This window comes from Sminthopsis crassicaudata, chromosome 4, assembly GCF_048593235.1.
Source record: "Sminthopsis crassicaudata isolate SCR6 chromosome 4, ASM4859323v1, whole genome shotgun sequence".
Taxonomy (NCBI): Eukaryota; Metazoa; Chordata; class Mammalia; order Dasyuromorphia; family Dasyuridae; genus Sminthopsis; species Sminthopsis crassicaudata.
In genome coordinates, this window is record NC_133620.1 from 151,425,586 (window position 1) to 151,449,107 (window position 23,522).

Sequence of the window (23,522 nt, forward strand, 5' to 3'; positions counted from 1 at the left end):
GAAAAATGCTCTCAGAGAAAGGTAAGTGTTGGGTATAAGCTTTTGAAGAGGGGCATTTTGAACTCCTGAGTGTTGGCCCTATTGGTGGCAGAAAGTCCCAGAGTAGTGGTGATCACCTTTTAGGCCACAGCAAATCAGTCCATGTCCAATCTTTGACTCATACTGTCAGGAGACTGTAGGTAGGTTTTTTGGGGAAATGAATTATCTTCTATTTCTTTCTTCCTCCTCTATCTTCCTCCTCTACATCTGTCTCTGTTTCTTTTTGTCTCTGTTTCTGTCTCTCTCTTTCTGTGTGTGTGTGTGTGTGTGTGTGTGTGTGTGTGTGTGTCTGTCTGTCTGTATCTGTCTGTCTGTCTTTCTCCTGGCTTGTGGGAAAGATGCCAAATAGTAAGAAAGCAATGTGATATTTGAATAACTCAACTGGAAATTAGGGGCTTTCTAGTCTGGTCTCAGAACTAAGTAACTTTAAAAAAGCAATTGAATCTTCTCTGGACCTATTCCTTCATCTTTTAAAATAAAGGTGTGAGGGGAAGCTTTGGAGTAAATATAGAAATACAATAGCTGACAATATGTTTGAAGAAAACTTTTTTATACATTATATTGACATCACATTTATTTTATTTATGCATCTATATGTTAAAAGATTGTATACATATTACAACACTTCTATTAGGTAAGAACTAGAGGCTTAATACTAAAAGCCCCCCTTTTTATAGATCAAATTTAGTTTAAGTTATTTGCTCATCTTGGAACCTCAGTTGGTGTAGGTATTGGGCTCCAAATCCAGTACTCCTTTCATTTCACCATACCTTCTCTCAAAAGTGATCTAGATTTCCCTTTTTAACATTCTAGGTATCTTGTTTTCTAATGTCAAAATGTCACAATGATCTCAGTGACCCTCCAGTGAAGTAGTAGGAATGTTTTGGATTTACCTAAATCTTGGATCCACTTATTCAGGTCTTGTTTTGGGTCCACCTAAGGTGTGTGTTTTAGGCTCCCCAGAGCTTGTGTTTTGTCTTTGCCTCAATTTCTTGAATTTTTATATTTGCCTGCTGATATGCATTCCAAGCAACCTCACCAGCTACTTATCCTTATGCTCTTGTTTGAGCTTTACATAAAGGAAACCTTATAGAAAATAAAAAGCCACACCTTTCCCCAGATTTCTCTTTGCTATCAAGTGACTTAAATAAAATTCTTGGGGCATCTAGATGGCATAGTGGATAGAATGCTGGGCTGGGAGTCAGGAAGATTCCTTTTACTGAATTCAAATCTGGCCTCAGACAATTACTACCTACATGACCCTGGGCAAGTCACTTAAGTTTGCCTCAGTTTCTTCATCTGTCAAATGTGTTGCAGAAGGAAATGGAAAACCACTCTAGTATCTCTGCCAAAAAAAATCTCAAATAGGATCATGAAGAGTCAGACATAACTGAACAACAAATAACAAAACTTTTTCAGGTTTTAGGGTTTGTTTTCAGGCAAGAAATGGGATTCCCTGTACTCTATCTCACTCTCAGCATGGGGTCAACCAGGTTCAACTTTAAAATCTCCCATGACTGGGAACTCAGTAATTTATGTTGTAGCCTGATAAATTTTTTTTGACAACTTTAATAATTATTTGGAAATTCTCATTAATTTTGAACTGAAACTTGTTTCCCTGTAACTGATAGCCATTAGTACTACTTCTGCCATTTGAAGCCAAGGAGACTAACGACTTCTTCCATATGACAATTCTTCAAGAATCTGATGGGAGTGAGTCATATTTCCTGAGTCTTTTTCTCTACTTTAACATCCTCCAGTTATAAAAATGAATTCTCATTATCCAACTTGTACTCCCCTATGTGTTCTCTAGTTTGTTAATGACTCTCTTAACCATACAACTACATAATCATACATAGCTTCTTTGTGATAAATATCACATATAATATATTTCAGAAATGTTTTCCTTATGTGAATTGACTTTTATTGTTTTGAGGGCATCAATTTTCAAGGTTCCTTGTCTCAGGTCATACACATGTAAGAGAAAATAAAACAGGACTCAGAAGGGGTTATCAAGGAAGCAAATGACCTTGAGCAGCATACTACAGGTCATATTCAGCTACCTGCCTATTTTTATAAGCCCCTCAGCTAAGAATGTCTTTTATATTTTAAAACAAAGTTTTTATTATATTCAAAAATGTAAAAATCATTCTTAGATCTTGGGCTGTACAAAAACAAAAAAAATAGGTTAAACTGTATATTATGGACTCCAACCACAGATGTGCTAGTAAATATATATATATAACAACCAACTCTGTGGAATAAAAAAATGTACACAAAACACACATTTAAGTTTAATCTGCATTACTAACACCTCTCCATTACTTCCCTAAATCTAGACAGCCAACTAAACAACATACCAAGTTCTAATTTATACCATTTGCCAATATCTGAGTATAAATGTTTATACTGAAAATATTACAATTAACTCTTCTGAGTGGGTAGGAATTAACTACAGCACACCCCTCAATCAAAGCCTTTCCTAGGGACACACACACAACACAGAAGAGTGGAAATACAGATATCCATACAAGGAATGCTGTCAATATAATTAGATTTTTTTTCCCCCAGAGGGACACTGTTTTAGTCACTAAGGATTTTTAGCTGGTTTTCTTGTTGCCCCTCCTTCCAATAAAATACAAACATATTTTGAAGTGTATATTGAGAAAAACAGCCCAAAAGTTAGAACTTCTTTTATATTTTACCTAAAGTCCTATTTCCTACAGGAAGCCTTTCTCTACTCCCCTTCATTCCAGTGCCTTCCCTCCATTAATTATTCCATTTATTCTATATGTAGCTTGTTTTGTATATATTTGTATGTAGTCTCCCTCATTCAATTGTAAGCTCCTTGACTTTTGCCTTTTTTTGTATCCCCAGAACTTAGGGGTAGTCAGAAGGTGATAAGAATTACAATTGTAGCTAGGATGGAGTTAATTATTAAGTGTCATACTGCTTGATACATAGAAGGCACTTAATAAATGTTTAGTGAATTGAACAAGTTGGAGCAAGGAGTCTGATTGTCCAATTAAGACTATTGAGAGCAGATGTTGCCTTCTTGCTGTCAGAGCTCAATGTCTATTTCTCCCAACTATGTTAACAAATTTCTTTGCTATCTTTTCCAGCTTGATTACTTGGTAAGGTTCAGCCATCTTGGACTAGTCTGTGTTCCCTATTCCTGCCTTCACCTCTGCCACTTCTGCTTCTCTTTGCATGTACCTAGACCTCTTTCCTTGTACCTAGAATGGCAACTCCTTCCATCATTACTAATCTTTCTTCTTCAAAAATCCAACTTGAGTGTCACTATATGTTGTTTATAAGAAACATATTTAAAGTAGGGTGATACTACAGAGTAAAGGTAAACGGCTGGAGCAGAATCTATTATGCTTCAGGTGAAGTAAAAAAAAAAAAATCAGGGGTAGCCATCCTTATCTCAGATCAAGCAAAAGCAAATTTGATCCAATAAAAAGAGATAAGGAAGGAAACTATATTTTGCTAAAGGATAGCATAGACAATTTCAATACTAAACATATATGCACCAAGTGGTATAGCATCTAAATTAAAATTGAGTTGTCATCTCCTTTATGATGCTTTTTTTGTCTTCCTAGGTAGAAATGATAGCATACCCACCTTGAATTTCTAATGGATAGTGTTTGTCTTCTCCTACATAATTTATTGAATTTAATTACTCTCTAAATTATAGTTATTTGTGGATGGATGGATGCCCATCCTCCTGGATTGTAAATTCCTCAAGGGCAGATTTTATGCCATTTTAAAAATATATTTTTGACCAGAGAATTTAGAATATTGCCAAACACATATAAAGCACTTTATTAATGCTTGTTCAATTGAATCAATTGGCTTGAATCTCTTGTTGAATTAATTGACCTGTTGAGTATTGCCTGGTTTGGCATTTTGGGGCTTCTTCAATTTCTAGGATCATAAGATACAAGATGTAGAAGAAGTAGCTGTACCTGAATATTATATGCTGCATATGTATATGCATATATATATATGTTATACATAGTAGAGTTAAAATATAAAATATATATGTTAAAAACTAAAGTGATATATAAAAATATAAAATATAGTATATTATATATAGCTATATATAATATATTAAGTTATATATATATATAAATATAAAATATACACAATCTAATCACTCTTTTCTGCATGTATGCATTTGTTTTGGGGAAGAGAAAGAGAAATTCAAGAGAAGAAAATGAGTAGGGTCATAAGATCATAGATTTTGAGAAGTGAGGGGGAGGGAGAGTCTTGAAGGCCATTTGAGTTTAATTCCTCATTTTCCAGCTGAAAAAAGTGAAGTCAAAGAGGTTATGTGGCTTGCCCAGAATCACACATGAGGTGAGTCTCAATCTGACTGCAAATCCAGGGCTATGTGGCAGCTTGGTGCTACAGTGAATAGAACACTGGATCTAGAGCCAAGACAACCTGAACTCAAAACTGGTCTCAGACACTTACTAGTTATTTAATTTTGGGCAAATCGCTTAACTGCTGTCTGCTTCAGTTTCCTCATCTGAATGATGTCAATAATAATAGTATCAACCCTACTCAGGTTTTCATGAGGATAAAATGTAAATTTTTTTTGTCAACTTTTTTTTTTTTAAGTACCTTGTAAATGCTAACTATTATTAGTAGTAATCACCAGAGTAATAATCCATTGTACCATGCTGTCTCCCAAGCAAGTTGAACTATACTGTAGAGGACTTTATGACTACCTGGCTAAGAAGTCTTATTTTACTCAGGAGGCAATGGAAAACCATGACAAGTTTGTGATCCAGGCAGTGACCTGACCATAGCACTTTGGCAATAGAAGGAAGGATGGACTGGAGAAAGATGTTTACAAAGTATTAGAAAAGACTCATAAAGTACTACTTGGCACACAGAATCCGTTAAACAAAATGCACTAAAGAAATAAGAATTTCTGGCAGAAAATTGATTACTTAGATTGCTGAGACAGCTGGTAGTATAGTGGATGGAGTCCTGGGCTTAGAGTTCTGTAAGAAGTGAGCTCAGATCTCATTTCTGAGACCCTCTGTTTCCTCAACTGTAAAAATGAGGGTAATATCCTGTACCTCACAGGGTTGTTATGAGGAACACATGAAAGAGAATTTCTTAAGAAACAAAACAAAACACTTAGCACAGTATTTCTTCCTTTTCCCCAGAGGGTTAAATATTCTTGGGTGCTAGGTCAGCTTGGGGAAAGTATAAATGGCAACAAGAAGCAAAGGAAGCACTGCCAGTCAGGGGCCTCCTTTCCCTTTCTCTCTCAATGTGTAAAGTTATCCCCAAGTAGTAAGGGAGATCTATTTATTTTGCAATTACCAAAGGATATGGTAATTTTCTGAAATTTTGGCAGAGGGTCCCAGACTTTCCAGTTACACCACTGGTAGGACATTAAAAGATTTCATATCTGGAAAATCTGGCTGTTGTTGTTGGGCTCATGGGCCTGGAGATTAACTGAGAGAGAGAGAGAAAGCTAGAAGCTTTTTGGTAACAATTAAATCCCTGGATTTACATAATGTGACCTCAATGTGTGGGGCATTGTTTGGCTTTTGGCTTTGCTAGGAATGCCTGGGGCAGAATACCAAAGGAAAAACTTCACTTTGAGAGCATTCTCAGGACAAACCTGAGAGAACTAGCTGGCTAGAGTAAAGACACTCCAAACAAATACAGGCTGGTTTAAGGAATATGCAAAGCTGGCAAGAGTCCTCAGTTGGCTTGAAAAGAGTGAGTAGTGCTTCATTTTACTAAGGGATTTGGGGGTCTATAATGAAGTATACATGTATTTCCCATGGGCTTTGGTGCATAACTTGAGATAGTCACACCGACTGGGAGGGAAAGTACATCAGAACAGAATTCTTGAACCTCTGGGGCCCAACAGGATGCAAATGATTTGACAGCATATAAATGACTTTATAGAAACATAGACAAAGTTCCCAGAGTAAAAAATTTCCATTCCCATCCATATAAAAGACATGGCTACAATGTAACAAGATTAATTTTCTTGTGTGGCTTGTAAACTGGTTCCCAAGAAGGAGTTTATTTTTAAAAAATAATAATGTTTTCACCAATGGCAGTATCATCGCAATAGGTCAATAGCCTCCCATAACAACAACTTTGAGTAATGCTGACTTGTAGGTAAGATTCTGAATTTGTTTGAAATCTCATTATTTTAGAGTCTCACCTCATTTATGGGGCCATTACTCAGAAGAAATAAAAGTGTTTTGGTGTTTGAAGATTCCAATCCTTCTAACTGTTCATGCCTTCCCTTTAATCCTTCCCCCCAAAGAAATCATCTTTTTTTTTTTTAATTATATTTTGTACTCATATACATTCATACACATATCCCTCATAAATAGAATGCAATCTTCTTGAGGGTGAGGACTATTTAAATTATTTCTTTGTAGCCTGACATATAAGAGATGCTAAATAAATAGTGCTGATTGACTTAGGAAGAGAGGCAGGGTAATTAAGTCAACTATATAGAGAAAAGAATAAAAAAGGAAAAAAAGGCAGTTTCTTAATAATGGTTTTCTTTCAATAAGCCATGAATCAGAAAACAAAGCTGAAGATTTTATTACTCTTATAGAGAGCACAAGTGCCTGTGGGTTTTTGGGGGGAGTGGGTCAAAGGGAGGATATAGGAACTGCTGAATGGGAGTGGTCATAAACTTACTGAAGCCATTTTTTAAAAATGCTACTCCAGAATTGACTGTCTGGCTTCCTGGCAGTGAATCTTTCTTCTGTTCAAATTTAGAGCATTATGTGATCATTCCTTTAAACTATGTGAAATATTATGCTCAGTTTTATCATGTATTTCTGGGCTGGCAGGAATAGAATCCTCTGTAGAGCCAAAGCTTTATAACTCACTTTGGGGATGAGAACACTCTTCAGTGACCTTCTTTGGTTGGGGTAAAGTATAACAACTGATAAACCTAGAAGGACTTCACCTATACTTTCAAGATAAAAGATGGTGAGCTAGATCTCAGAATAAGAGAGAGCAGAGGGAGATGCTAGACACCCTTCTGGTGAGTATTGAAACCAAAAGTGATTTGGTTTTGATCATGAGCGAAATATGAAATATGTGCAGACTTAATATATTTCTGAAGAAAGTTGAAGAAGCTAGCAATTTTCTTTATCAGGTAAATCTTATGTCCCCTAGTTAGTTATGGTCTAATTTTTCCTAAGATAAGAAGGAAAAAAATTTTTTTTAATGTTCTAGTATGCATTTACAAATCATGAAATATATTTGCACTTAGAAATTATAAACTAGGGAAATCGACATTAACAGTTCTAGTAGAGGGAGTTTAAATCATTAGCCTTTTCCCATTCTGGTTTCATAGGACAACTCCATTATATAAAAAAAGGAAAGTGAAGAAAAAGAGAAAAAGGAAAAAGATATACACACAAACACTAAGCAAAAAAAAAAAAAAGTCCTTAAGTAATAAAATCAGTGTCCAAGAAAAACATTTAGTTTGAAAAAAGGGTTGAAAAATGTAGCCTTGGAGAGACTACTGCTTACATGGGATTGTTCAACAAATTCCTGTTGTGTGAGGTTTGGCATATACTTTCTAAAAATACAAGCAACTGGGGAAAGTAGACAAAGCCCAGGTCTTGGACCAAATGAGGCATGCAGTGTGAATCTGTTAGTGATTATGTCCATAATGAAATATGTGCCCAAATTTAGCAGTGCAAAATCTAATACAATATGAAAACAAAGCATGCACAATCCTTACCATAATATATAGCCAACAGCAAAGGTGCACACTGCAGCAAGTCCACAGGTCCTGCTAGGATACTGATGATGCGATGTCCTCATCTCAATTAATATAAATGGCAGCACTGTTGTATGCTTAAAAAAAAAAAATCCAAAACAAAAACAACCATCAGATGAGACAGCTCATTGTCACTACACCTTGAACTATTCTTCAATGGCAGTTGGAAGAGTTTAAGTTCCTAGCCAAATAAAACAAGGTATCACCAAAGTATGGAGTTCTAAAAAGATGAGATAGACTTGTCTCTGTCTATAAGGACTATACATGATTCTATTGGTGTTTCTGTTTTGCTCATTATTTTTGAAGCTTTATATTTATAATAAGAAACAAGACATTGAAATGAATATTTTTTATCTACCAGAGACTAGTCTTATTGCACTGATCCTTGCTCACATAAGACGAGACTTTGGCTAGATCCATTTTAACAAGTTGTAGAATGAATAGTTATAGCAACCAGTCATATTCTATTACAACAAAATGACCAATAATGATTGTAGAGGGCTGATAATGAAAAATACTACGCAAGCTCAAAATAAATTCCCAAATCTGGAAAAGTTTAACAAAGAAGTTAATTGTTGGTTCAGCAGAGGAAAGAGCTAGAAAAAGTTTTTATTATTTTATTTTATTTTTTAAAATTAATTTTATAATTATAACATTTTTTTTGACAGCACATATGCATAGGTAATTTTTTTTTTTTACAACATTATCCCTTATACTCCCTTCTGTTCTGAGTTTTTCCCTTCCTTCCCTTCATCCCCTCCCCTAGATGGCAGGCATTCCCATACATATTAAATATCTTATAGTATATCCTAGGTACAATATATATGTGCAGAACCGAATTTTGTTGTTGTTGTTGCAAAGGAAGAATTGGATTCGGAAGGTAAACATAATCTGGGAAGAAAAAAAAATGTTCTCATTTTACACTCATTTCCCAGTGTTCCTTTTCCCAGTGTAGCTGATTCTGTCCATCATTGATCAATTGGAATTGTATTGTATTAGCTCTTCTCTATGTTGAAGATATCCACTTCCATCAGAATACATCCTCATAACAGTATCATTGTTGAAGTTCTGCTCGTTTCACTCAGCATCAATTGATGTAAGTCTCTCCAAGCCTCTCTGTATTCCTCCTGTTGGTCATTTCTTACAGAACAATAATATTCCATAACCTTCATATACCATAATTTACCCAACTATTCTCCAATTGATGGGCATCCATTCATTTTCCAGTTTCTAGCCACTACAAAAAGGGCTGCCACAAACATTTTGGCACATACAGGTCCCTTTCCCTTCTTTACTATTTCCTTGGGATATAAGTCCAGTAGTACTGCACTGCTGGTATGCACAGTTTGATAACTTTTTGGGCATAATTCCAGATTGCTCTCCAGAATGGTTGGATTCTTTCACAACTCCACCAACAATAGAGCTAGAGAAAGTTGAGGCTTTCTCTTGAGTCACTGTGTGTTTTATATTATATAAGATTTCAAATGAGGGAACCAGCATGAAAACTTCTGCTCGAAGGCCTTTTTATTGAAATGTATTCTTGTAGTTAAGTATAAACAATCAGTAAAAATGGTGTGAAGTCAAAGCTATTGGGGAACCCAAAATACAAGGTTTGGGTAGACCCCAAAGATCTGGGGGAGCAGACCCAAGACATGTTTTGGGTGGGCCCAAGCACTTCTGGCATGGATTTCTAGCTTCCCTAGAGCATTTCTTAGGTCAACCTGACCTCTTCAATAAGCTTTAAATTATACTGTTTCTAGACACATAAATCTAGGTTAAAATAATATTAATAAATATAAAGTATTACCCCATCTACCTATTCCCTGACAAAGAGGTGGAAGAATAAATATGCCGAATGAATACATTTTGGATATGACCAATTCCCCAAGAGAGGAGAGGGGGAAAGATAAGAATAAAAGTAAATGAATGCTTTTTGAAAAGAGTTAGTTTAAAAAATTTACAGCACCCCAAAAGAAGGCAGCCACTGTCCTGGGAACTAAAGTCTGGAGAACACATGGGTAATTCTGAGAAGTCTTTTGAACTAAGTTTAAAGTGCAAGAGACTTAAAATATTCCTGTCTCCCCCATTAAATTAAAAATTCCTAGAGAGTAGGAACTGTCTTTTGTCTCTTTTTGTATCCCCAGCACTTAATCCAGTGCCTGGCACATAGTAGGCACTCAATAAAATGTTTATTGAATCAAACTGAATTGTGGATAGACATTTGGCGGTTTCAATTCCTTTCACCTGCTCATAAGCCAGGAGAACATCTTTGTTTTATCTGTGGTGTGATGTTCCAGGGAGGAAATTCTGAACTTGGTGTTTATACAGTGAAGTTTTTCAAACATTCATTGGTATTCGAGCCTAATGGAAACAGGTGGTAGGTATGCCTTGGCGAACAAAAAAGATCTTTGGGAGATCAAACAATACAGTTTTGGAAGAACTTATTGTTTATTTTCATAGAAAAAAGGAAAAATTATTTGAGTAGGAAATTATAAAACTGTGAAAAACCTCTGGCTCACAGATTTAACAGTGGTCTGGATAACTTCTGAGTCTCAAAATACTAGTAATTAATGTCTGGCATTCAGAGAATGTCAGGTGGGTAACAGCACTGAGGGGAATTTTCTACTTTTTTTTTCCTTCAGCAGCATTTTGATAATGGTGTAGTTGCTTTTTGAATAGCATAATAGTCTTTGAAGGAAATCATGGGCAAATTTACATTTCTGCTTTTAAAAAAATTTTTTTAGAGATAGGAGCAGGCTACAACCCATAATAAATAAGAAATTATGAAGATGTAATTTAAATGTATAAGCAAAGAAATGTGTAACAAATAAAGATCAGCAAAAGGGATTCAATGGATAGCCTGCATCTTACATTTGTAGTCTTGTGATATTAGCAGAAGCAAAGAAGGTTGTCAACATGCTGTATTAGCTCCCCTGTGATAAAGTTTTGGGAAGTCTATGGACTATAATAGCATAGAACCAGGCATAGATGGACTATAATCTAGACATCTGAGTGCTGCAGCAGATATGGTGATAGACTTGGAATTGGGAAAGTTAATAGTTTAATCTGGCATCAGAAACTTTATAGCTGTGTGACCCTGGACAATTCACTTAATCTTAGTTTAACTCAGTTTCTTCAATTGTAAAATGGGAACAATAGTAGTACCTACTTCTTAGGGTTGTTATGAGCATCAAATGAGATTAAATTTATAAAGCACTTAGTCTTAGTGTCTGGCACAAAACATGTACTCTCTTCCCTACCTATATCTCTAGCAGTAGTCCTCAAACTTTTAAAATAGGGGGCCAGTTCACTGTTCTCAGACTGTGGGAGGGCCGGACCATAGTAAAAACAAAAACTCACACTCTGTCTCTGCCTCTCAGCCTATTTGAGTAACCCGTGGGCCGCATAAACGTCCTCAGCAGGCCTCATCTGGCCCACAGGCCATAGTTTGAGAACCCCTGCTCTAGAGCATTTAGCACAGTGCTTGGCACATAATAGGTGCTTAATAAATGCTTGTTGATTTGGAGGGAATGCAATATCATTGAAATAACAGAACCATTTGCATGAAACACTAGAACTTTCTGGAAATATTCTATCAATATTTCTATTATAGACACAATGATTTCATATTATCTACACCTGGAATTTCAAATACTGGTTGAGGATGTCAAAGATTATTATAAATAAGAAAACTAATATTGAGTTCAAATATGTATTTAGAATTCAAGCTACTTTTTGTTACTTCTTAGGGAAGGGAAAAATGGAAAAGGAAAAAACATCTCAAACCAAATTGTTTAAACATTAGAGATAATATATCTCATGATTTATGAAATATATTCTGAAGATCATGATGTTAAAAACAAAGACTTTTTTTGGGGGGAGCCTCATTGGAAAAACAATCTTGAAATTCTACCTTGTGCATATAAAGAGTAGAACTAAAGAGAAAGTCAGGGTCTTTAACTGTAAAAACTAGAAAAGATAAAAGATTAAAAGTTTAGAGCTGGAAGAGATCCTGAAGATCATTTACTTCCCATTTTACAAATGAGGAAACCAAGTTCCAGACAGATAAATGAGTTGCTCAAGGTTATAAATTAGTTAGTAGTAGAAGTGGGACTAGAACTTGGTTATCCTGAGTCCTACTCTAGTATGTTCTTTATTTCTCTCCTCTCTGATTTTTAATGAGTTCAGATAATTAGTGTGAATATTCTTCAGTTATTCAAGAACTTTCAGTTTATTGACTAGTGATCTTGCTGTCCTTCAGATTTCATAATTGGAAGGGACTTTGTATAAATGCTCTATGCCAAATAGTAAATTCACCAGGAAAAGCAGTCAGTCTTCAAATGGATACAGAGGAATTATCACCATCATTCACACCCGCAGCCACACCCATACAGCTGTTCATCACGTCATCAATTAATGATAGTTGTGTGGAGGAATTAGGAAGGTGAGAGATTGATAGGTAGAGGAATGTGGGCAGCTCTTGGTGGGGGCTGGGGCAGTTTGAGTTGGAATCACAATAGAGAATCTTCTAATTGAATGAGTGTCCCTGGACTAATCTCTAACTTAATAGAGTTGGATAGAAATCTTGATCTCCAGCTGTGGCTAAGCTGGAGTGGTCCTGGACTCACTCTACTAGCCCCACCCAGATAACAGAATGAAACCACTTTATCTTGAATCCCTGGGGGAGGTCTCTGAGGGAGTTTCCCAAGCTTTCCTCCCAAAGTCAGAGAGAGAGAGGGAGAGAGAGTGAAAGAGAGAGAGAGGGAGAGAGTGAAAGAGAGAGAGAGAGAGAGGGAGAAGGTTATTTCTCTTTTTTTGATATTTTTGAAGTATATGTCTAGTAGTGGTATTGTTGGATTAAATATTACATTTAATATGGTACCTAATAATAATAATAACTAACATCTCTATAGAGCCAGTGTACCAGGGTCTGAGCACTTTACACACACACACACACACACACACACACACACACACAGAGAGAGAGAGAGAGAGAGAGAGAGAGAGAGAGAGAGAGAGAGAGAGAGAGAGAGAGAGAAAGATCCCCTTGTAACTGGCAACTGTATTAAATCATAGAGGATTGTAATTATTTTTGATAGGAGAATACCTACCCAGATTAAATCCCATGTCAATGAAAAATTAGAATCTCAATAAAGAATGATTAAAGTGACTAGGAGATTTTTGAAAAAAGAAGAACCAATCATAAATAACTGACTGGGCTTAATCTTTGGAAGAGCAGTCTGATTTGCTAAGGAAACTGCAACTGATTGGATATTGAGTTGGGGCTAGGAATGGAGGTGGGGAGGTATTGAAGGAGAAAGAAGAGTTGAGGATGAGTTTAAGGTTTAGAATCTGAGTAATTTAAAAGTTGTTAGCACTTGGAAGAGAAGGTTGGAGGAAGACTGGGTTTAGAGGGAAGATGATGAAGTTTGCTCTGGGCACATTAGTGTCACTTTGACCTCAAAGAGTCTATTCCTTGGAGCATAATGGATAGAAGGTTTGGATTGGCCAGAGGAATTGGCCTACTAAATACTATTTTGAAGTATAATAACATTTTTTTTTAAATTTCTGGATTGACTTGGTGTTTGATAAATGTAAGGAAAAAGAGGAGTTAGAATTCTGGTTTTACTGAAGCCTCTCTTCCCTTCCAATCAGAATAAGAAACCACATAAAAGCCCAACTTACTCTACTTCCCCTTGATTTTCTCATCTTGGACTAGCTCCTAAGAGGAAATGACTTCTTTCCCTTTGCTTTTCCACTCTCTTCCCCCTCCAGTAAACACAATAATTGCTATATCCTTACTCCCAGTCTTTTCCAGAACAATGTTGTGCTTAAACTGCTGTCCTGATGTTCAACCACTTTTTATATCTCTCTAAGACCAAAAACAATAAACACATGGGGATAGAGAGGGAATCAAAGCCAAAGTGGAAAAGGGAGAAATGGAGAATACAGAGGTTAAAAAAAAAAAAAAAAGTATAATGGTTGCTTGTATTTTTAACACTTCATGGTTTACAAAGTACTTTCTTCATGATCCTGTGAAGGAAGATGTAATAAAACCAATATTTCTTTAGAGACTTAAGGTATGCAAAGTAGTGAGATAATATTTGATTTCATCTTATTCTCCCAAACAACCCTGATAGACAGACACTGCAAGTATTATTATTACTAGATTTTAACAGACAAGGAAACAGAAGTGAATTTTAAATGAGTTTTCCCATAAATATTAGAGATAGGATTTTAACTCAGATTTTCCTAAGTCCCAAGCCTAACACTATCTAACACTATACTGACTCTTAATTTGCAAGCTTTCTTACTTCCATTTCAAAGACAGAAAATAATGAGGCTAAGTGAAGAAAATGACTTGAGTAGGAACTACCAAGAATGACTGAGTAGGTAGGTAAGTGGGAGGGCAATTAGGTAACAAAGTAGGATACAGACTCTTGAGTCAGGAAGATCTGAATTCAAATTCGGCCTCAGATATTTACTACTAGTAGTATAACCCTTGGCAAATCACTTGACCCTATTTATCTCAATTTCTTTATCTGTAAAATGAGCTGGAGAAGAAAATGGCAAATCTCCAGAATCTTTCCAAGAAAATCTCAAATGGGCTCATAAAGAGTCTGGCATGACTGAAACAACTAAACAATAAGTACATGGCTTTAAGGTGAATGTAAAAAACTTGGGAAAAAGAGCTACTTTTGGATCTTTCCACCCTAAGATTAAATGTAAATGTTTAGGGCTCAAGCAGATATTGTTTTTGTGATGTCATAAGAATATATAGTAAATATTTGTGTGTGGCTTTACTAGATGCTAAAAAAAAAAAAAAAAAAAAAAAAAAGTCTTAATTAGTAATAAATACATAGCATTTACAAAGTGTTTTAAGTATTTTTAGAAGTATCCAAATATTCTCACAAGCACTCCAGGAGAAATGGAGGTAGGCACAATTAACATAACTTTTTCAGATGAGAAAACTAGGTCATAGACAGGTTAAAATATTTGCCCAGAAAAAGTGGCAAATAAGTGTTTGAGGCAGGATTTGAGCTCAAAATATCCCTACTTTAAGGTTCTGTCCCTGCATAGTCTTGCTTTCAATCTATAGTTCTAAGAGGCATGAAACTGTGTCTCATAGTTTTGTATGTGTATATACACACACATGACCAATGTCAAATTATAGACCATATATGGTTTAACACTGAATTAATGACATCAAACACTTGACATGAACAACTACAATTTGGGCTGAAGGAACTTCACATAAGTTGAGTAAACAACTCTAAAGTGGGAACAATCTCAATGAAAATTCTTAGTGTTTTGAGTGGCCGGGGCTTCTCCTCTTACGAGTAACACTTAGGACCCTTGGTAGCTCCAGAACAAGGGGGTAAAAATTCTGCCATGGGTTTCTGGAAAACCATGATGTTTAGGGATAGAAACTTGACTAGTAAGTAGTAAGGGTCCTTATTATTCCACTCATAATTTGGATGAAACTATCTCTACTTGATCAGTTTAGAAGATGCTTTTTAACTGTGAAGACAGATACTCTTGTGGGGGTTGTTGTTTCTGGTAATTTTGGTTAACACAGAATATCTCATATTAACTGAGATTTTTTTTCAGAGCTTTTTATTTTCAAAACATATGCCCGGATAATTTTTCAACACTGACCCTGGCATAGCCTTGTGTTTCAGATTTTCTCTTCCTTCCCCCACCCCTCCCTCGATGACAAACAATCCAATATATGTGTAAACATATGTGAAAACAATATTTATACAATTCTCTTGTTTCGCAAGAAAACGCAGATCAAAAAACAAAGAAAATGAGTAAGAAAACAAAATGCAAGCAAACAACATCAAAAAAAGTGAGAATGCTACTTTGTGATCCACATTCTCTCTCTGGGTATAGATGGCTCTCTTCATCATAAGATTACTGGAACTGATGTCAGTCACTGAGATATCTTCTGATTTATCCACAAACTAGATGCAGTTTTTTCCTGTCACTTATATCTTATCCCATTAAGAGCTAAGATACTGATTTTACCTTGATTATGGATCTCTCCTGAAACTATCAAGGCATTTTTTTGATAATAGTTTTTCTTTTTTTTTCCTTTTTTAAAATTAATTTTATAATTATATAATTTTTGACAGTACATATGCATGTTTTTTTTTATGACATTATCCCTTGTATTCATTTTTCCAAATTTTCCACTCCTTCCCTCTACTCCCTCCCCTAGATGACAGGCAATCCTATACATATTAAATGTGTTACAGTATAACCTAGATACCATATATGTGTGTAAATACAATTTTCTTGTTGCACATTAAGAATTGGATTCCGAAGGTATAAGTAACCTGGGTAAAAAGTCAGTAGTGCTAACAGCTTACATTCAGTTCCCAGTGATCCTTCTCTGGATGTAGCTGTTTCTGTCCATCATTGATCAACTGGAAGTGAGTTGAATCTTCTTTATGTTGAAGGTATCCACTTCCATCAGAATATATCTTCATACAGCATTGTTGTTGAAGTGTATAGTGATCTTCTGGTTCTGCTCATTTCACACAGCATCAGTTCATGTAAGTCTCTCCAAATCTCTCTGTATTCATCCTACTGGTCATTTCTTACAGAGCAATAATATTCTATAACATTCATATATCATAATTTACCCAACCATTCTCCAATTGATGGCCATCCATTCATTTTCCAGTTTCTAGCCACTACAAAAAGGGCTGCCACAAATATTTTGCCACAGACAGGTCCCTTTCTCATCTTTAGTATTTCTTTGGGATATAAGTCCAGTAGTAGCACTGCTGGGTCAAAGGGTATGCACAGTTTGATAACTCTTTGGGCATAGTTCCAGATTGCTCTCCAGATTGGCTGGATTCTTTCATAACTCAACCAACAGCGCATTAGTGTCCCAGTTTTCCCACATCCCCTCCAACATTCATCATTATTTGTTCCTCTCATCTTAGCCAATCTGACAGGTATGTAGTGGTATCTCAGAGTTGTCTTAATTTGCATTTCTCGGATCAGTAGAGATTTGGAACACTCTTTCGTATGAGTGGATATAGATTCAATTTCATCATCTGAAAATTGTCTGTTCATATCCTATGACCATTTATCATTTGGAGAATGATTTGATTTCTTATAAATTAGGATCAGTTCTCTATATATTTTGGAAATGAGGCCTTTTTCAGAAACTTTAACTGTAAAAATATTTTCCCAATTTGTTACTTCTCTTCTAATCTTGCTTGCATTAGTTTTGTTTGTACAAAAGTTTTTTTAATTTGATGTAATCAAAATCTTTTATTTTGTGATCAGTAATGATCTCTAGTACTCCTTTGGTCATAAATTCCTTCCTCCTCCACAGGTCTGAGAGGTAGACTATCCTCTGTTCCTCTAATCTATTTATGATCTCATTCTTTATGCCTAAACCATGGACCCATTTTGATCTTATCTTGGTATATGGTATTAAGTGTGGGTCCATATCTAATTTCTGCCATACTAATTAATAGTTTTTTTCAAATAATGAATTCTTATCCCAAATGTTGGTATCTTTGGGTTTGTCAAACACTAGATTGCTATAGTTGTACCCTATTTTGTCCTGTGTACCTAATCTGTTCCACTGATTGACTAGTCTATTTCTTAGCCAATACCAAATGGTTTTGGTGACTGCTGCTTTTTAATATAGCTTTAGATCAGGTACAGCTAGACCACCTTCATCTGACTTTTTTTTCATTAATTCCCTTGAAATTCTTGACCTTTTATTCTTCCATATGAATTTTGTTGTTATTTTTTCTAGGTCATTAGAATAGTTTCTTGGGAGTCTGATTGGTATAGCACTAAATAAATAGATTAGTTTGGGGAGTATTGTCATCTTGATTATATTCACTCGGCCTATCCAAGAGCACTCAATGTCTTTCCAATTATTTAAATCTGACTTTATTTTTGTGGCAAGTGTTTTGTAATTTTGCTCATATAATTCCTGACTTTTCTTTGGTAGATGGATTCCCAAATATTTTATACTATCGACAGTTATTTTGAATGGAATTTCTCTTTGTATCTCTTCCTGTTGCATTTTGTTGGTGATGTATAAAAATGCTGAGGATTTATGTGGATTTATTTTGTATCCAGCAACTTTGCTAAAGTTGTGAATTATTTCTAATAACTTTTTATTAGAATTTCTGGGGTTCTCTAAGTATACCATCATATCATCTGCAAAGAGTGACAGTTTGATTTCCTCATTACCTACTCTAATTCCTTTAATTTCTTTCTCGACTCTTATTGCCGAGGCTAGCGTTTCTAATACAATATTGAATAGTAATGGTGATAGTGGGCAACCTTGTTTCACTCCTGATCTTACTGCGAAAGGTTCCAGTTTATTTCCATTACATATTATGCTAACTGACAGTCTTAAATATATGCTCCTGACTATTTTGAGGAATAGTCCATTTATTCCTATACTCTCAAGCATTTTTAGTAGAAATGAATGTTGTGTTTTATCAAATCTTTTTTCTGCATCTATTGAGATGAACAGATGGTTTTTATTAATTTGATTATTAAATATGGTCAATTATAGTGATAGTTTTCCTAATATTAAACCAGCCCTGCATTCCTGGTATAAATCTTGATCATGGTGTATTATCCTGGGGATGATTTTCTTAAGTCTTTTTGCTAATATCTTATTTAAGATTTTAGCATCCATATTCATTAAGGAGATTAATCTATAGTTTTCTTTCTGTTTTCAACCTACCTAGTTTAGGTATCAGTACCATGTCTATGTCATAAAAGGAGTTTGGTAGGACTCTTTCATCCCCTATTTTTTCAAATATTTATATAATATTGGGGCTAATTGTTCTTTAAATGTTTGGTAGAATTCACATGTAAATCCATCTAGTCCTGGAGATTTTTTCCTGGAGAGTTGATTAATAGTTTGTTCTATTTCTTTTTTCTGAAATTGGACTATTTAAGCAATTTACCTCCTCTTCTGTTAATCTAGGAAGCCTATTTTTTTGGAGGTAGTCATCCATTTCACTTAAGTTATCAAATTTATTAGCAAAAAGTTGGGCAAAGTAACTCATTATTTCTCTAATTCCTCTTCATTGGTGGAAAGATCCCCCTTTTCATTTTTAAGACTTTCAATTTGATTTTCCTCTTTCCTTTTTCTGATCAGTTTACCAAAGGTTTATCTATTTTAATGGCTTTTTCATAAAACCAATTCTTGGTTTTATTTATTAATTCAATAGTTGGTTTTTTTTGTTTTTTGGTTTTTTTTTTAAACTTTCAATATTATTGATTTATTCTTTTAATTTTAGAATTTCAAGTTTAGTTTTTGGTTAGGGGGTTTTAATTTGGTCTTTTTTCTAGCTTTTTAAGTTGCAGGCCCAATTCATTAATCTTCGCTTTCTCTATTTTATTCAAGTAAGCCTCTAAAGATATAAAATTTCCCCTTACTACCGCTTTAGCTGCATCCCACAAGTTTTGGTATGATGTCTCATCGTTGTCATTATCTTGGGTGAAATTATTAATTGTTTCTATAATATGCTGTTTCCCCCAGTCATTCTTTAAGATGAGATTATTTAGTTTCCAATTACTTTTTGGTCTATTTACCCGTAACTTCTTGTTGAATGTAGTTTTTTTGCATTGTGATCTGAGAAGAAGGCATTTACTATTTCTGCCTTCCTGCATTTAATTTTGAGATCTTTATGTCCCAATATATGGTCAATTTTTGTATAGGTTCCATGAACTGCTGAGAAGAAAGTATACTCTTTTCTATCACCATTCAGTTTTCTCCAAAGGCCTATCATACCTATTTATTCTAATGTTCTATTTACCTCTTTAATTTCTTCCTTATTTGTTTTGTGGTTTGATTAACTATTTCTGAGAGTGCAAGGTTGAGATCTCCCACTATTATACTTTTGCTGTCTATTTCTTCTTGCAACTCTCTTAACTTTTCCTTTAGGACCACTTGGTGCATATATGTTTAGTATTGATATGGCTTCGTTGTCCATGCTACCTTTTAGCAGAACATAGTTTCCTTCCTTATCTCTTTTAATTAGATCAATTTCTGCTTTTGCTTGATCTGAGATAAGGATGGCTACCCCTACTTTTTTTGGCTTCACCTGAAGCATAATAGATTCTATTCCAACTTTTTACATTTACTCTGTATGTATCTCCCTGCTTTAAGTGTGTTTCCTGTAAACAACATATTGTAGGGTTCTGACTTTTGATCCAGTCTGTTATCCGCCTCTGTTTTATGGGAGAATTCATCCCATTCACATTTACAGTTAAAATTACTAATTCTGTATTTCCTGCCATCATATTATCCCCTGATTATGCTTTTTTTCCCCTTGTTCCCCCTGAATCCCTTCCCCAGTATTTAATTTATGGACCCCACTTGTGACGCACAGCCCTCCCTTTTTAGTATCCCTCCCCCCTCCTTTTAAGTCCCTTCCCCTTTCTTGTACCCTTCCCTTATTCCCCTTTTCCTTTTTCCCTTTTTTCTCCCCCCTTATAATGAGGTAAGAGAGAATTCTCTGAAAAACAAATATGTCAATTATTTACTCTTTGAGCCTACTCTGATGAGAGTAAGATTTACACAATGTTTCTCCCCCTCTCTAAATTCCCTCAGATGTGGTAGATTTTCTATGCCTCTTCCTGGGATGTAGTTTCCCTTTTTTATCTCTCCTTTCCCTTTTTCTGATACTATCCCCTTCCCTTTACAAATCACTTTTTTATGTTATATCAGTAAAATCAAATTATCCATGCGTACTTTCTGTATATCCACAACAGAGATACAGTTCTCAAGAGTTCTTTTTACCTTTTCTGCTTCTCTTCAGTCTTGTGGATGTAGATCAAATTTTTTGTTTAAGTCTGTTTTTTTCTTAGAAACAAATGGAATTCCTCTGTTTCATTAAGTGACCATCTTCTTCCATGGAAGAAAATGCTAAACTTAGCTGGGTAGTTTATTCTTGGTTGCAATCCTTGTTCTTTTGCCTTTTGGAATATCAGGTTGCAGGCCCTTCGATTCTTTAATGTGGAGGCAGCCAGATCTTGCGTGACCCTTACTGTGGCACCTTGATATTTGAATTGTTTTTTTCCTAGCTGCTTGCAATATTTTTTCCTTGGTTTGGTAGTTCTGCAGCTTAGCCACTATATTCATGGAGTTCTTTTTTTTAGGGTCTTTTTTAGAAGGTGTTTGATCAATTCTTTCAATGCCTATTTTCCCTTCTATTTCTATTATCTCTGGACAGTTCTCTTTGATGATTTCCTGTAAAATAGAATCTGGGCTCTTTTTTTCATCATAATTTTCGGGAAGTCAGATGATCCTCAGATTATCTCTCCTAGATCTATTTTCCAGGTCTATAGATTTTCTCAGTAAATATTTGATGTTACTCTCCAGCTTTTTTTTTTTTTTTGACTGATTCTTGGTTTCTCAATGAATCATTCATTTTCTATTAATTCAGTCCTGATTTTTAATGAGTTATTTTCTTCATTCACATTTTTTAGTTCTTTTTGTATATGTCCAATTGAGTTTTTAAATGAATTATTTTTCTCTGTTGAATTTTTTTCCATTTCACTATTTTTTTTTTAGTGAGTTATTTTCTTTTTCCAAATCACAAATCCTACTTTTTTGGGAATTTTTTATCTTTTCCAATTCAGAAATCCTACTTTCCTGTGATTTTTTAACCTTTTCTAATTCACAAATTTTGTTTCCCTCTACCTCCTTTGAATTCTTTAATTTTTCCAACTCAAATTTCAGGACGTTGTTATTCTCTATCATAGCTTCTCTTTCCTTCCCCCATTTTTCTTCAAACTCTCTTAACTTTTTAATAGTCTCTTCTAGGAGAGAGTTATGTGAAGGGGGGCAGGTATCATTCCCCTTTAGGGTGTTATCTGGAGACTGTCTGCTGTTAGCCTCCTCGGGGTTGGATACCTGCTCTTTCTCTGCATAGAAGGTGCCAATCATTCTTTTCAGCTTCTTACTCATTGTTAACACACTGTGGGGGGGGTCTGCCCTTGGGTAAGAAATTTATCAGCTTCCTCCCAGACTGGAGATAGGATGCAGCAATCCTATGACTGGGCTAAGAGAGAGCTCTGGGAGAGAGTTCCCCGTCCCCCTCCCCGGAAATGCCTCAGAGGTGGCTAGCATGGCTGCACTGTGACGAGTCCCCAGTGAAGAACCCCACTGTGCAGCCTAGTGACTGCCCTGAGGTTTAAGGCTGAACAGTGAAAGCATCACAAACCCCAGCCAAAGCCTCCAGTGGGGCCGTGGATATTAGTAGCTGATGCAAAAGCCCCTGCACTCAAATCGGAAGTGTCTGCTTGGAAACCACGGTCCTTGCTGCTGGGGTTCCACTGTTCTGGGAGTTCTGCTGCTGATGGAGCTTTGCTACTGCCAGAATGCCACTGTCTCAGGCTGAGCCCCACCCTATGTGGATTAGAGGCTGCCCCGGGCTGTGTCCCCCTCTGTTCAGGTTCTTAACTACCCCAAGGAGAAGCCCGGGACAGCAGAATGTGGCTGCACAGATGTGCCGAGATTGGTGCTAGGCTACTTCCGGATTGGGTTGGATCTAGGATCTGGCTTTATATTTTAAAGTGGCTTGATTTCTCTTCTGATCTGCTGTTTTATAAGCAGAGCAGAGCTAACAGCCTGTGCCAGATTCCTCTATCTCAGTGACTTCTTTGATCCCAGAGTTCTCTCCAGCCCGTTCGGCACAGTGTGCTAGCACCTAACCCTGTCCATGCTGATCTTTTTTTCCTCCCCTTGGAACTGACCTTTTCTGTTGAAATTCCAGATTCTCTTCAGCTGGTAAGTTGTGCTTCTAAATCCTTGTGTTTTTATCAGTCCAGCGTTATTTTTGAGGCTGATTTAACTAGTTGGTATTGAGGAAATATGGGAGCTTACAAATTTGTGTGTATCTTCTCTGCCATCTTGGCTCTGCCCCAATAATCGTTTTTCTAAAGTAAATACATATTCTCAGGAACTTGTACCCCAATGATTAACATTTCACACAGGCAACCAAAATATAGAGAGATGCCTTTTATAGATGGATTCATCTATATCAAGTGAATAACTCCATGTTAGTGAAAATATCAAAATAACAAATAAAATAATACACAACAACAAAACAAAACCTAACATTTATATAGTGCTTTAGGTTTACAAAGTACTCTATATACAAGATTATATTAGATTCCCATCATAACCCTATAAGGTAGTATGTAAGTATGCTACCTCAATCTTTTAAATCTTTAAATTTTAATTACACTAAATTATTTGCCCAACTTGCAAGTAACTAACAATTAAAAAACATTTATTAAGAGCCCATTATATGCAAGGCACTGTGTTAAGTGCTAGAATATTAAAAAAAAATTAAAAACCATCTCTGCCTCCAAGGACCTTGCAGAGGGGAGAAAAAAGTACAAATAAAAATATAAAAAGCAAGCTATTTCCAAGAAATAGGAAGTAATTAAAAGAGAGAAAGCATTAGAATTAAATTGAAGAGCTCCTATTTTCTGATTCCAGGTCCAGGGATCCATCCATGTTGTTAAATATAATCTGTGCCAAAAAAGATGTTATCTACAACAGCTATTGGAAAGTAGATTTAAAAATTAAGATGGGTACAAATATAACCCAGGAGATTATAATAAAATGAAGAAAGGAGGAGGGAAGTTGGTTTCTTGAATTATTTTTACA

The 23,522-nt window shown here is 35.6% G+C and overlaps 1 protein-coding gene and 1 long non-coding RNA gene across 3 annotated transcripts in view; one reads left to right on the plus strand and one right to left on the minus strand.

Annotated features, from left to right (window-relative positions):
- LOC141565904 (uncharacterized) overlaps nucleotides 1-23,522 on the plus strand; it is a 145,412-nt gene that overhangs the window by 116,018 nt on the left and 5,872 nt on the right. The window lies entirely within an intron of this gene.
- AIG1 (androgen induced 1) overlaps nucleotides 1-23,522 on the minus strand; it is a 338,507-nt gene that overhangs the window by 42,809 nt on the left and 272,176 nt on the right. For both annotated transcript variants that reach the window (XM_074309655.1, XM_074309657.1), the window contains exon 4: nucleotides 7,799-7,914. In XM_074309655.1, coding sequence (XP_074165756.1) covers nucleotides 7,799-7,914 — 116 coding nt within the window. The remainder of the gene's footprint in view (nucleotides 1-7,798; nucleotides 7,915-23,522) is intronic.